Here is a 14092-nt window from a genome sequence, read left to right on the forward strand (position 1 = left end):
CACAGTATGTGGATATAACATGTTCTTCTGTGCAATGCCATGGTTCCTGTGGACGCTAAGACTGTTGTAGCATTTAGCATCCATTAATTACTTTAAATTAATTAAATGTTTGTCTTTTTTTCCATTTGACCTAGGCTGGAAGATTTCCAGAAATCACGCCAGCTCCTGAGCAGGCAAACTCTTAGATGAAGAAACATCTCCAGCTCCTTTTCCCACCCAACACTGATGATGACTATTTAAGGAATATTTGGTTACACTTTACTTGAAGGTATCTACATAAGAGTGACATGACACTGTCATGAACGTGTCATAAACATTATAAACAAGTCATAAACGTTTATGACATAACGTTTCTTTTAGTAAGTGTCATTCAGTTTTTGTTATGACAAGTTAGGGCTAGGGTTAGAGTTAGGGTTAGGGTTCATATGTAGATACCTTCAAGTAAAGTGTTACAGAATATTTACAAGTTAAGGTGCATGTAGTTAAGGGGCCAGAGAGTTTCCTGCCTAACAACTGTGACATCACAAGCTCAACCCAGGCCCTCACACACATGTTCTATCCCTTTTTCACTTCCTTTCTTCTTCTTCTTTCTGCTTGTCCTCATGTATCTCTCTCCTAAACACACAGCAGCCCCAAAAGCCCAGCAGCTCCTGTCCTCTACATGCCTGCTAGAGAGCGGGACCGGCCTGCCGGTTTTAGTGCTAAATTATCCATTAGATGTTATCAAGTTGTAGCAGGGCAATGCCATTCTGCTAGGAGCCATCAATCTTTCATAAGTCCCAGGCACGGCGTACATTGGGATGCACTACCAGAACCTCCCCACCGCTCCCAGCACACCACCAACCCCCTCCAACTCACCCAACTGCACGCAAACTTGGACATGTACACACAGTCAGGCGGACGTCAGCGCACACAGTCAACAATACACATGCTGACATAAATGCAGCCAGGTACACGCTCTCGCACTCAAGCTCTGCAGAAACAAGCTGGACGGAGCTTGTTTAGGGAACATCCAGTTCTACATTTTTTGCATTGTGTCTTTCATCCCCCCCCTTGAGCTCACCCCGCTTTTTTCCCTAAACAAAACTCACATTTTTGAGCCAAGCATCCAAATGTACACTGCCTTAAGTGTTTCACTACCACTCACACTACCTTTCCTTGCACGCTCTCCCTTTTTTCCTCTCCTCCTCTCTCCCTCCCTCTGCTTCTTGCCGTGGCCTGGCAGGCAGGCAGGGCAGACATGTTCAGAATGCGCTCCGGTAATGGGCTAATCAAAAATGCAAAACAATTGGCAATTACCGCGCGGGGCCCTAATGGTCATTAGAATTTACAACAAGGTAATGAACTGAGAGTCAGCTCAGTCCATGCATATTCATAAAGCAATCAGGCCTTTGAAGATTAAAGAAGCGCTTCAAATTTAAATGAGGGCACCAGCATGTTATCAGTGAGATTCAGCCTGCAAAAGTAAAGGGTGCCTGGGACAGGAGTGTGCATTTATGAATGTGTGTATATGTGTGTGTCTGTGTGCAATGAGGGTTGGGGGTCAGTTTGGTGTGGGGGATGGATGGAGTGGAGGTGTGAGTATGTGTGTGTGTGTGTGTGTGTGTGTGTGTGTGTGTGTGTGTGTGTGTGTGTGTGTGTGTGTGTGTGTGTGTGTGTGTGTGTGTGTGTGTGTGTGTGTGTGCATGCATCTGTGCATAAGTGATGAAGGTGTGTGTCAATCTCATTGGTGTGCCAAGTCGTGCCTGCATTCTTTTGTGCAAAGCAAATTACGGTACACCAACACCGCCGTATAGCCTAAAGTGATTCCAATAACTAAATTAACACTCTCTTAAAAAATGAATGAGGCCCAAATCTTCTGATCATAATTTTAAAGATGTGGGATTTGAATCAAAAGTACAGTCAACTTGGGCTATTAAGCGGCAATGAGCTTTGGAACACCCCCCACCCCCACCCCCACCCCCAAGGAATACAGCAGGCTATTAGTATACATTTATGAAAAAGTGCAGCGGTAGACATGGTTCACATGCACATGGACATGCTAAAGCTCTCTGAGACTTTCACACGCACATACAAACAGAGAGCTGTAAATTTTCACAAGTGTAACGTCAGACACAGGGGCCCTCTCTGTCCTGTATCTCTCTGGTTGAGATAAGAATGGCAAGACACAGCTGTAGGCAACCACCCAGCCACATACAAAAGGTACAAATAGACTCGCACACACCCATACATGCACATTCTGACAGGCCGAGCCCAATGCTGGGACCTGCAGTGGGACAGATAGTAGAGGAAGAAACATTACAGAGACAGATAGTGACCAGAGCAAGTGGGTTCAGACTAACACAACGCTTTCGTCACAGCAGCTCTCCCATGGCCTCAGCATTATCACCATGGGTGTGAGAAAGACAAAGCAATGGTCCTTCAGCACCACAGCTTTAAACACGACAGTCACAATAGGAACAGCAGAGGTTAGGCTGACATACTGAATACAGGAGGTGATAATACGATACAGACTCTCCAAGACACAAAATAATAAAATCGGGATTAGATCCAATTAGTGACCTAAATGAAGACTTAAAGGAAAAAGGGGGAATCTTTTTTTAGAAAAAGAAAAAAAAATGACCTTGTTAAAATCTCTGTTTCCATTCTAACCCCAAACTAACCTCTCTATTTCCTAAAATACTACTTCTGTCCTTTTTGCTCTCATCCGCCACTTCTGAGTTACAGCTGTATCAAAGACACTTTTTCTTCTCTGTTTCTGTTCTGTCTAAAAATAAAGTCATTAACCTGCAGGTGGTGAAACCGGCAGCTGGCGTGACAGGCCCTGACGCTGTCAGAAGACCCCTGACCCTGTGATGTGACTACCTGCCACGCTATTGACAGGACAGCGGCAGGACACGTTTATTTCGGAGGATGCTTTTTCATCCCGCGTGATGCGGCCATTGACAAACAAGGTTGTTTCTGTCGTATTGCTTCGTTTGACAGTAGGTAAAGGGAATCAGAAAGGAAGCAAATGTGTGTGTGCGTGTGTGTGTGTGTGTGTGTGTGTGTGTGTGTGTGTGTGTGTGTGTGTGTGTGTGTGTGTGCGTGTGTGTGTGTGTGTGTGTGTGTGTGCGTGTGTGTGTGTGTGTGCGTGTGTGTGTGCGTGTGTGTGTGTGTGTCTCCTGGCTTGCTATGCAGCCAAATCTGCGAGAGTGAGAATGAGCTCTAGAGTGGATGTTGGAAGCCTTTAGGAGGTGCAGACAAGCTAATGTAGCCAAAACATCAAGTTCCCAGTCCCTCGAGACAAACTACTGGAGCAATGTGTGGAGAGAGAGTATGAGTGAGAGAGAGGGAGAAAGAGAGATATAGAGAGGGAAAATGGAAAGGAGGGGGCTGAAATAAGTATCATATGTTTCTGACAGATCTCATCAACTCACAACACATCACGGGGCCTCTGCCACAACACATTTGTTACAGACAAAACACAGGTTCACAGGAGGGGGTTTACACTGTACATGTGTGTCAGTGTGTGTTTGTGTGTGTGCATCTGTAAAGGGGCATTGTTGTGTTCATAAAACAGGTGTGTGTCTGTGTACATTTGTGGGTGGGTGCATGCATTTGTGTAAGCCTCTTTTTGTCTGCATTTTTGTGTGTGTCCGTGTTTGTGTATTTATACTTGAACTAGCCTCCACCTGAATGGCCTGAGGCTGTGGTACCTGGGTTGTTAGAAGACAAACAGAGACACGGGAAGCCCAAGCCAGAAACCCTGAGGACAGCACACACAAACACACACACACACACATACCTACCCTTAAGTACACACAAACAGTCCCGCTGTCAGTCACACACATAGCAGCTACCTCACCATAAGTCCTGCTTCCTAAACCAACAAAACATTGCTTTAACACACAGAAACACCTACTATCTCTCTCTATCTCTCTCTCTCTCTCTAACAAACACACACACACACACACACACACATTTAGGCCCAGCCCGTCCCTCAGGCCCAGTGCTCTGTGCCAAGTCTGGCCTGGCATGGTCCACAGAGAGGTGTCCTCAGGCAAGGCTTGCCAAGTCAAAGACCCTTTCATGTTCAGCCTGCACGCCCAGAGTAGTAAAGCTTTAACAAACAGCCTGACACACACTCTTTTTTTTTTTTTTTTCTCTTTTCTCTATCTCTCTCTCTCTCTCTCTCTCTCTCTCTCTCTCGCGCTCTCACACACACACACACACACACACACAGAACGCTATAAACATTTTAAGTGTTCAAAACCACACTAATACACACACACACCCGTGTACACATATGCACATACATTAGTTTAACACCGCATCCACACTCGACATGTATACATCCACTAGACTTCAGCACTTGAATGCAGCCAGGGCGACTAACACTCAATCCAACAACAAAGGCTACGCCGATAACATTTGTGGGTGTTTAGAGCTTGGCTTTGGAAAACAAAAATGTCCTCCATGAAAAATTCATCCTAAAAACCATTCCTGTTCACCTTCATTAAAACTTAGTGGAGCCCACAGCCAAAAATAGGACCGATTTGATCAGAGCCCAGAGCAACTGTAGGATCAAATTACAGTCAGTTTTTTTTTTTTTTTTTTTTACAGACAATGGGGTGCTTATGTTGATAATATTAGCTGGTGTCCAATAATTACAATCGCATGCATCTGTGCCTTTTCAGTATCAATTAAAGTGATCACCGAAACAAAGGCACACACTGCATGTGGACTCGCAAAGCGACCCATATGCACGCACATACACACTGGAAAAAGATATCGCTACCAAGAAGCCTCTCGCCCCCCCGCCACTCACACACACACACACACTCTCCCTGCACTGCCCAGCCCCCCCAGTTCTGCCTGACAGATAGCCAGTGTGTATATGTGTGTGCTTATGAGGGAGTGGGGGGCTGGTGGTTTGGAGAAAGGTGGCACAGTGCCAATACGGAGCCTGCTAAATACCTTTGTCTCCACAACACACAGGGACAAACAGGATAGGCAAGCTGCTGCATGAAGACGCACTACAGCCACAGAAAGGTGTTTCTAGAAATACCACGCCATCGTTTGAATGTTTTCCTCCTCATAGAGGGAAAAAAACGGGTAAAGGTGGCTGCCATAATTAACTCAGTATTGATTCAGAGTCCAGGTTACAATAGAGGCAGTGCGCTGGTAAGAGGCAGAAGTGTGAGATAGTGGTCAATTTGAGCGGCTACAATGGCCTCATTAACACACATGGCTACACTGGTGAGAATGCAAGAGGTGCTAATGCCGGGACGGATAAATACAGGCCATAGTAATGTAGCAATACGAGCACAAGAATGTGGAACCACACTCATAAAATGTAGCGAAGAGAAACGATTTTGTAAAAATACTATATATATATATATTATGGTATAAAGGGCTTGATAAAGCCTGTACAGTAGTGCATCCTAAATCATAACAATGAAAAGCATCTTGCTCCAATTACTCAATGTAGGAAGACTAAACAATCATTTATTGCACTGATAACAATTAAGTCCGTGGAACAATGAATGTGAATGTAAATACAAACTATTCACCGGTATGCCTGCTTAATACTGATATATTATATATTGTTGTGACATAAATCCAGTTTTAGTCACATAGTTTGTGTGAGAAACTGTCATCTGCTCTTTTTCTGGGCCATCCATAATCTGGAGACAAGCGACGGTGTCCCGATGCATATCTTAAATTGTTTATCATGCAAATGATGGCACGCAGGCTGCTCTGCCCTGTCCTAACGGCCCAGAGCTCCAGACGCAGACCCCAGCCCCAGCTGCAGCCATGAGACTCCCAGACAGCCTCAGCTGTCCCAAAGAAGACCGAGAGGCACGGCCTCATCTCCAGCTCTTGGTGTATTACAGACAACTGTCCACCCCCCCTCCCCCCAATTCAACCACCGTGGGTGTCAGCTCTTTTAGTCCAGCAGCTTCTTTCCTAAACCTTGCCCAAGCCATTGCCTCTGTACACTACTGACCGTACTGAAATCCATCTGCGTCAAATGACATTTCCGGAGGATGGTGGAGGAGTGGAAGGGTCACAGTCACTTGAGTGTATGCAGTGCAGAGGGATACAGTAAATCTTTAAGGGTATAACATATAATACACTCCCTCTGGATAAACTGGACACATAGCCAGTCTGGGAGAGATACAGCGCGTAGGGACAGTATGTATTGAGATGCCTCATCTCAGCGTCCGTGTCTAACTGAGCATGGTGAGAGAACATGGCAGCTAGCATATGGGGCATGGGGTGGCGTGCTGGCACTGCTAGTCTGTATCCATCAATCTTGGATACAAAAAACAGAGGTGGGGGGGGGGGGTGTGGCTGGCTTTTATGCATATGTGACTGATGTGTGGTGTATCCTGCACAGTGGCTACATCTTCTGTTTTACCTAAAATCTGTTGCAGCAGGTTTATTCTGTTTCCTTATCTGTAATCTTGACCTCACACACTCGTGTTTTCTTCCTCTCAGGTTTTAACACAAGGAAATGTTATAACAGGGTTATAACACAATCAGGTGAGGTGTCACAACAGGGCATGCCCTCACTCCCCGGACAAACCAAATTAATCTGTTCATTACAGCATCAAGCGAAGCCTGAGGGTTGCACAATGCCAAGAGACATAAGGCCTATAAATAAAATTCTGCTCACAATGCTAGTGACCTTATGATATCATGTGAACTCCACTGCATGATGATCTAAATGAGCAAAGAAAAGCATGTTCGAACAGCTGACAAGGCCAAGAGGCATGTTGGATGTGTGTGTGAGGACGTGTGTACACTTGTCGGTCCGTCGGTCAGTCGGTCCGTGTGTGTGTGTGTGTGTGTGTGTGTGTGTGTGTGTGTGTGTGTGTGTGTGTGTGTGTGTGTGTGTGTGTGTGTGTGTGTGTGGCAGATGTTTAACAAACTGCACACTAATGAACCGTGGTCATTCTGTATGACAGTGGGCTGACTAGCTAACAAGAGCTAACAGTAGTCCCTTTATAATTCCATCTGTAAAGCTGCAGCGTTGACTAATACAGTACAGTAGTGCACATTATTAAGAACTACTCTCCGTGCATTTAGCCCTGAATTGGCTTCAAATTAAATTTGCCCAGACAATCATCCCAATTTGGCACACAATATCGGATCTGTTAAAGAAAATGGATAAACATTCAAATAAGCTGGTCAAAATCAAACCGCACTCAGTAAAAAATAGTCATAAGGGACCCACGCTTGTTTGCACAGCGACTCGTGTTTTCACTACAGCCTCATTTAGCCCCGGTGGACAAACAACAAACCGACCAGCCGCCGAAAGAAGTCCTTAATTACTCAAATCAAGAAAAACACTGACAATTAGTGGCTGCAGGGCTCCTCAAATAAACGCTTCTTCCTTGACAGTTCAGCATAATTACATTCTTTCTATCTCTCTTTAATTTTAGCATCCGAGTGAGCCTTCACAGGCGCATATTTGAGGGAACGAGAGATATAGCGGTGTAATAAGCCAGGGAGGGATAGAGATACATCTCTCACCACCACATGAGAGAGAATGTGGAGGCCACAGGATCTGAGCACATCTGTGATGCAGCAACAAACCAAAAGAAATCCATCTTTCTCTCTCGCGCTCTCTCTCTCTCTCTCTCTCTCTCTCTGTGTGTCTGTGTCTGTGTGTGTCTTTTTCACTATCTGCAAATGTTTCAGTTTCTCAGAATCATTTTCAGCTTCAACTGGTCTTCATGTGGGTTCATGACGCAGCTGAGGGAGATTCACAGCTTCTAAATGCAGCTGCAGATATTTCACACTCTGGTTAAGCAGATTGGATACATCCCTAATACCAGAAGCAAAAACCAAAGGAAATCTGAGAGAGCATTTGCTCCCCTTTTGAAATAAACTCTCTTTGAACCTTGGAAAGTGTGACCCACTGCACACCTTTAGACCTTGAAGACTCACTTCCCACATATAGTTTTTGCATTCCTGCTCATTTGTTTACTTTTGTGCGGCAGCCATTTTAAGCTCCCACTGTGTTTACCTGTGATATTCTCCTGCTTGGGGATTATTCCTTGCAAGGGTGCAGATAAACAATCCTCGTCGCGCGGCGACACCTGAACGGCCACCTCCACGGGGTGACACGCCCTCCGCGGGTGCTGAAGTTGGGTCCGCGAGTGCGAGGAGGACGTGGACAGGGGAGAGGCGAGCGGGGAGGACGGTGGCCTGTCCAGAGGTTTGTCCATACAGAGGCTCCCGTGGCACTGCCTCCGTTTGTGTTCAATGAAAAGCAGGATGTCAGCCAGGGGGAAGCGGGAGTGGCACTGGCCACAGGTCAGCAGGTCCTGGTCCCCTTTGAGGGGCTCACCCTGAGCCTCTCCCAGCCTGGGGGAGTCCTGACAGTTTTCTCCTGGTAAAACACCTGACAGCGGCTCAGCTGGACAGGAAGACAAAAAAAAAAGATTGTGAGATATAGTTCAGAGAGAGAGAGAGAAATGGTAAACTAATGTGTGTCAGGAGAGGCAATGGCAAAGCACGCCATTGCTACAAAATATAAGACATCTACAGGAATAAGGTCAGGTTGTAAAATGTGTATAAACATATTTTTAGAAAAGAAAGAAAGACAGAAAGAGCACACAGACTACTTCGATAAGGACTGACATGTTCAGCTCGCAGGCAGCAGCCAAACGATTAAGTTGCTTGACCCTCTTTATTGTGCTGCCAATCTCCCTTTTTTAATGAACCTAACACCTCTGAGAATCAAAAAATAGATTCTAATTTGAGTTCAAGATGATTGGACCCCATTTCGTTAAAAGTGCTGGGATCTCATGAACCAAGGTTAGACATTGAGGGGTTGGATGTGGAGTAGGTCCCTGAAGTACTGGCAGAGAGAGAGAGAGAGAGAGAGAGAGAGAGAGAGAGAGAGAGAGAGAAGAGAGAAAAGAGAAGAGAGAGAGACGGAGAGCATTTTTAAAGAAGTAATCTAGCCACACGGTAAACGACATTGGGCGCCCCGACTGGGATGTTGAGATAAGGTGTGATGAATTCTTGCCGCCGGTTCAACCTTTAATTCCGTGTCAGGTCAGACGAGAAGGTGGTGAGGGACTATGCAAGATAGGCCCTGTTACCTGTATGTTCAACTGCATTAAAGATGAGGGAATTTGCCCCTATTTTACTGGAGCTTATCGTAACCAGCTTATGCCATGGACACAGGCGGGGTGTGTGAGGCTGGGTTAGGTGGAAAGATTTTCTTCAAACCAAATAATCTCATTTTGATGCCACGCAAGAGTGATGTGAATAACTTTGAAAACTAAAATATAATCCTTTTCTCAGACATCTGGCTGCGGCAGAATTTAAATCAGTTTAGGCCAGTGTTTCCCACTGGGCTACAGGAGGAGGTCTGTTTCACTATCAGGAAAATCATTAGACCTCTTTCGTTTGCCATTTTAGATTTGTATGGCTCCTGTTATAACAGCGGATCAATAATTTCATTTCAGGGGATTTTTTTTTTCATGATCAAATGGAGTAAAAAAAGAAAAAAAAAAAAAAACAAAAAAATGAAATAGGTAAGTAAATGTCCACTGCTAATATATTGTCCTCCTGATGTATACAATATGTAATTATGTGTCCCTTCATAGTTGCCTATTGACCCAAAACTACAATGTTATGTAGTCTTTTTTTTTAAAAAAAAAAAGAAGAAATGATATGGTCTAAATTAAAACCTCTGAAATTGGGAAGAAAGTTAATTGTGAAATGTGAATATGTTTGTAAATTGTTCTATGCAAACCACCATCTGCTTGTCTTTAAACACTTTATGTCTGCATTCTCTTTTGATATTTTCAATATTTCACTTTCTCTTTCCTCCTTGAGAAACCTCACAAGGAGCAGCACAAGGAACATAAAATATCCACTTCACTTATTTCTGCTAAAACGATCCTCTGCATGTGCTCGGTCAAGCAGTACGGGGATAAAGTGGATCAAGTTCAAGTTCATAAGTGGCCAACAGGAGTACAATCATATTGCGCCCCCCACTGGCAAACCTTTAGACAATTAGCCCTCACAAGAAGGCATACATGTTGCGAGAGCATAATTGGTTTCAGCCGAACAGCATGCACAGACACATTTACGACAGAAATAATTCAGGACAAATGGAATACACAGCCTCCTGATCTCCACTTATGACTTAAATTATAACAATTTGTATATTTGGAGACGTCTCCGCATTCACTCAAGTGTATTAATGAAGCAGTTCGTGCTGTTATCAACAGACGCATGGTGGGAAAACATTCTCCTGCAAACATAAACGCGTCTCGACAGCGCGAAAATCATATCACGCAATTATGCAATATCAATCAATGAATGCCCTGCATTCTTTTTTCGCACGCGCGTAAAACGACTTTCCTGATTTCCTCTCCCATAGTTGCAAAACAATATCGCGCACGGAGATTTACGTGGATTTAGGCTATAGAGCAGCATCTATCTGTTAATGACACTACATAACGCGCTGCGCATTAAAGACGTGATGTTAAAACATCAGCTGTGAGGAATTTGTGGCACAGTTCAACTATATTCCGTCTAGGTAAGGCACACGAGGTCTCTGCGCTTTGGACCAGTGGGCATGTCAACACCACTTCCCTGTGTCCAAACCAGCTCAAACCTCTGTAAATACATTCTAACAAGCAAAACAAGAACGTGATTAGTTGTTGTGGAACAGCTTTACAAGCTACATCTATAAACTTACGAGCTGATGGCAGCAGCGCAGTAGGCTTGGGCTGCCTTCATATAGGCAAAGGTCTCTGGCCATAAAGCATATGCATGCCCTTTAATGGCGAAAGAAACCTTGAAGGCTGCGTTATACAACACAGTTAACCAACACAAGTTGAAGCTCTCTGTCACGTTGTTTGAAAACTTCCAGCAGAGGATCCCATAATCAATATAAAATAACCTGTAGCCTAGTCTTGGATGGGTTTGCGTTTTGGTAATTTCACTCAGGACAGCGGTGTGCCCGTACGTGGCCGTATCCCACCTATTCAAATCCCCCGAGGAAGTTGCCCTGTACATAAGAAAACAAGCAGTGGCTCGTTGAGAGCGACAGACATCTAACTGAAGTCAAAATGCGATTCATCTCCACTTACACGAAAACTCCCGTTTGCTCAAGTGCTGGGGTTTGCCTTGCTTGCGGCGAGACATGTTGGTTTAGTGGCGGCTTTTCAGCTGAGTTCACATTGGGAAATCCTTCCTACAAGGTAGAGTCCAAATGAAATTTCTTCATTGATGCGTCTGACGTCCAAATAGGAAAAAGAAGAAAAAAAATGAAGTGCAGATCATGCAGAGGGTGAGGCGTCGCGCGCTACGGGCTGTGCGGACCTCTTCATGACTTTTTCGCAAAGAGAGAGTGATGGGGGTACGACGATACCCCCTGAGCTGCAAGTTCAAGTGCGGACGTGACGTTCCTACGAACTTGAACGTCAGGAGATGGACGGACTGAGACATAGAAAACATGGGCAGGGCGAAGCCGGCCAGTGGGAGGGGGACAAGCCGTAATAAAAACCAATGGACAGTCATTATAGACTACCTATGGAAGGAGGCGGGGGGGAGAGAGAAGAGAGACCCCGAAGACACCAATGGACAGAGGGGATCAAGGGGGTTGGGCTAAGAGAGAGAAAAGAGAAAAAAAAAAAAAAAAAAAAAAAAAAAAAAAAAAAAAAAAAAAAAAAAAAAAAAAAAAAAAAGGGGGGAATTGGAGTTATCCAGGGAAGTAGAGGAGCAGTCAGCGCATGTTTGAATATAAACCCTGTTTTACTGCTCCATTCATATTTATTAGGAGTTTATTTTCAGGCTGATATAAATAATAATTGGTTATTTAAATTTACAGTGACTGGAGATTGTATATTTACTTTTTTCATCATAACTATTAGCCTAATATATATATATATAACCTTAAATAGCCAGCATTGAGTTTAGAGCTGACATAATTATCAATTATTCAATTGTTTGTTTGAAACAAAGTCAATATTAGCTGTGTGTGTGTGTGTGTGTATATATATATATATATATATATATATATATATATATTAGTAATGAAGAAGAGCCCTTTATACGGTTTCCCTCGGTTTCCCTATTTGTAGGCTATATGTACAGGCTACATAGTGGATCAATTTACAATTTAGAAATGTTAACACGGGTGGCCGAAATGCAAGAGAGTTAGCTAGAATATCAAATGAACAGTATTGTAACATTAAATGAAAAAGAGAAAAAGAAAAAAACTAATCTGCTAAATAATGGATGTCAGCCTTCATTTAGAATCCAATGTCCTTTGATTTATAGGCTACACCATCATTTGATTTGATGTTTGATTTGAAACAGAGTGTTAAAGGTGTTAAATGCACCTGAGTCTATTTTGAAAAACTATAGGCTATAAAGTGAAACAGATATTTGTTATTGCAGCTTATCTTAATGTTTTCACCTGACATGTTGTGTATGTGATAGATACGCAGACACATTTCTTAACAGAGTAGGCTACAACAGCACTAATGATTATAAAAAAATCCTACATTTTACACTCAATACGGGGGCATTTAAAAACACACTGCTGAAATATTATTGCATTGTAATATTCTGTTATAGTGTTGTCATCTTATATATGATATATCTAGCCTATTCAAATGATTTAGCATATCTGTTGAGTAGTTTTACAGAAGCACAGGCAGTGCTGCCAGATTTACAATCACATGCAACCAGGCAAATAATGGGCCATTATAAACTGGGAGCTGAAAGAGTAAACTAATTATGACTAAAATCATTTGAATCATTTTGATACACCGCTGCAATTCTACCGCTGTTTTGATTGTGTTTTTGGCTTCAGCTACAAAGCTTAATGTTTATCTTACATAAAAGCACAAGAAAAAGACACCTAGGCTAAATGTTTTCATCCTTCAGGGACCCCTGTGAGGATTAATGCATCAACGATGTGCGGCTGCACTTTAAACGGCATAGGCTAATAATTGCTGTGTAATGGAAGCTCAAATGGATATTTAGCTAAAACAATGAATGTCACATAGTAGAAGAAGGTAACCTATAGCACAGCCTACCTGGGTCCCATTTGTATAATTATATAAATTACACAAATGTCAATTCAATGTTGTTTATGGTGTCAAATCACATCAGAAGTTATCTCAGGACACTCAGATAAAGTAGGTCTACACCCCACTCTATAGCCTATATGTTGAAAATAACCTAAAGAAAAGTATTATCTTTTTCTTTTTAATAGCCTATATATTTTTGGTTTAATTTCACTATATTAAATAAAGTTACAACAAATTGAGTTTGAGCCATATTACTCACATTTAGGCTATTCAATCTCCTATAACTTAATACAGATGGGGGCTCATAAACCAGAGTCAGGAGAGATCGTTCTCATAAACTATGTTTCATATTAATAAGAAAAAAATACATACATATAACTGCTTTGCCTAAGTGCTAGTATTCCAAACATACTGATTGATATTTCTGGTTCGGTTTGGTTTGATTTGGTTTTCATGAGACTTAAGTGATTTTGAGTAATTTTGTTGTTGCCATGAAATCCTCATAATTGATCAGACTCAGTAACTGTATCTTAGCCCTCTTCGACATCACAGCTCAATACTTTGGCGCCATCTAGTGTTTCAATTGGAGATTGACTCAAATCATGATGGCATTATGCAGTCAATTATGATTATACAGAGCATTGAGTTGGGCTATAATTTTTTTCTTAGCCCAGGCCTCAGAATGGCAAATCATTATTTTTGTCTTAATGCAAACTACACTTGAATTAGGCTATAAAAAATACGAACAATAATACTTTACTACTATTACTCAAATAGTCTATTCTGTAACATAATATTTTGTTAGATTAAGGGGTTGGATTTCCTCAAAACCTAAAACAAAATTTCTAACAATCAAAAATACAAAATACAAAAATCATATATTCTATCATAATCTGCTTTTTCATACTTAGGCTACTATTATATATACAGTCTACAGACTCTATATCAGGGGTCTTCAACGTTTCTTAAACCAAGGACCCCTTAACTGAAAGAGAGCATATTACATATTGTATAAAATTAAGTTGCATATT

General features: G+C 42.6%; 1 protein-coding gene across 1 annotated transcript in view; it reads right to left on the reverse strand.

Moving 5' to 3' along the window:
- The window catches only part of LOC120567135 (B-cell lymphoma/leukemia 11A-like), a 37283-nt gene extending 25733 nt beyond the window's left edge, over positions 1-11550 (reverse strand). Inside the window, exons 1-2 of the mRNA XM_039813974.1 lie at positions 11112-11550; positions 8021-8413 (exon numbers count right to left, since the gene is read on the reverse strand). Of these exons, the coding sequence (XP_039669908.1) occupies positions 8021-8413; positions 11112-11166 (448 nt within the window). The 5' untranslated portion in view covers positions 11167-11550. The remainder of the gene's footprint in view (positions 1-8020; positions 8414-11111) is intronic.
- Positions 11551-14092: the final 2542 nt, after the last annotated feature.

The sequence above is a fragment of the Perca fluviatilis genome, chromosome 1 (genome assembly GCF_010015445.1).
Source record: "Perca fluviatilis chromosome 1, GENO_Pfluv_1.0, whole genome shotgun sequence".
NCBI classification, from domain to species: Eukaryota; Metazoa; Chordata; class Actinopteri; order Perciformes; family Percidae; genus Perca; species Perca fluviatilis.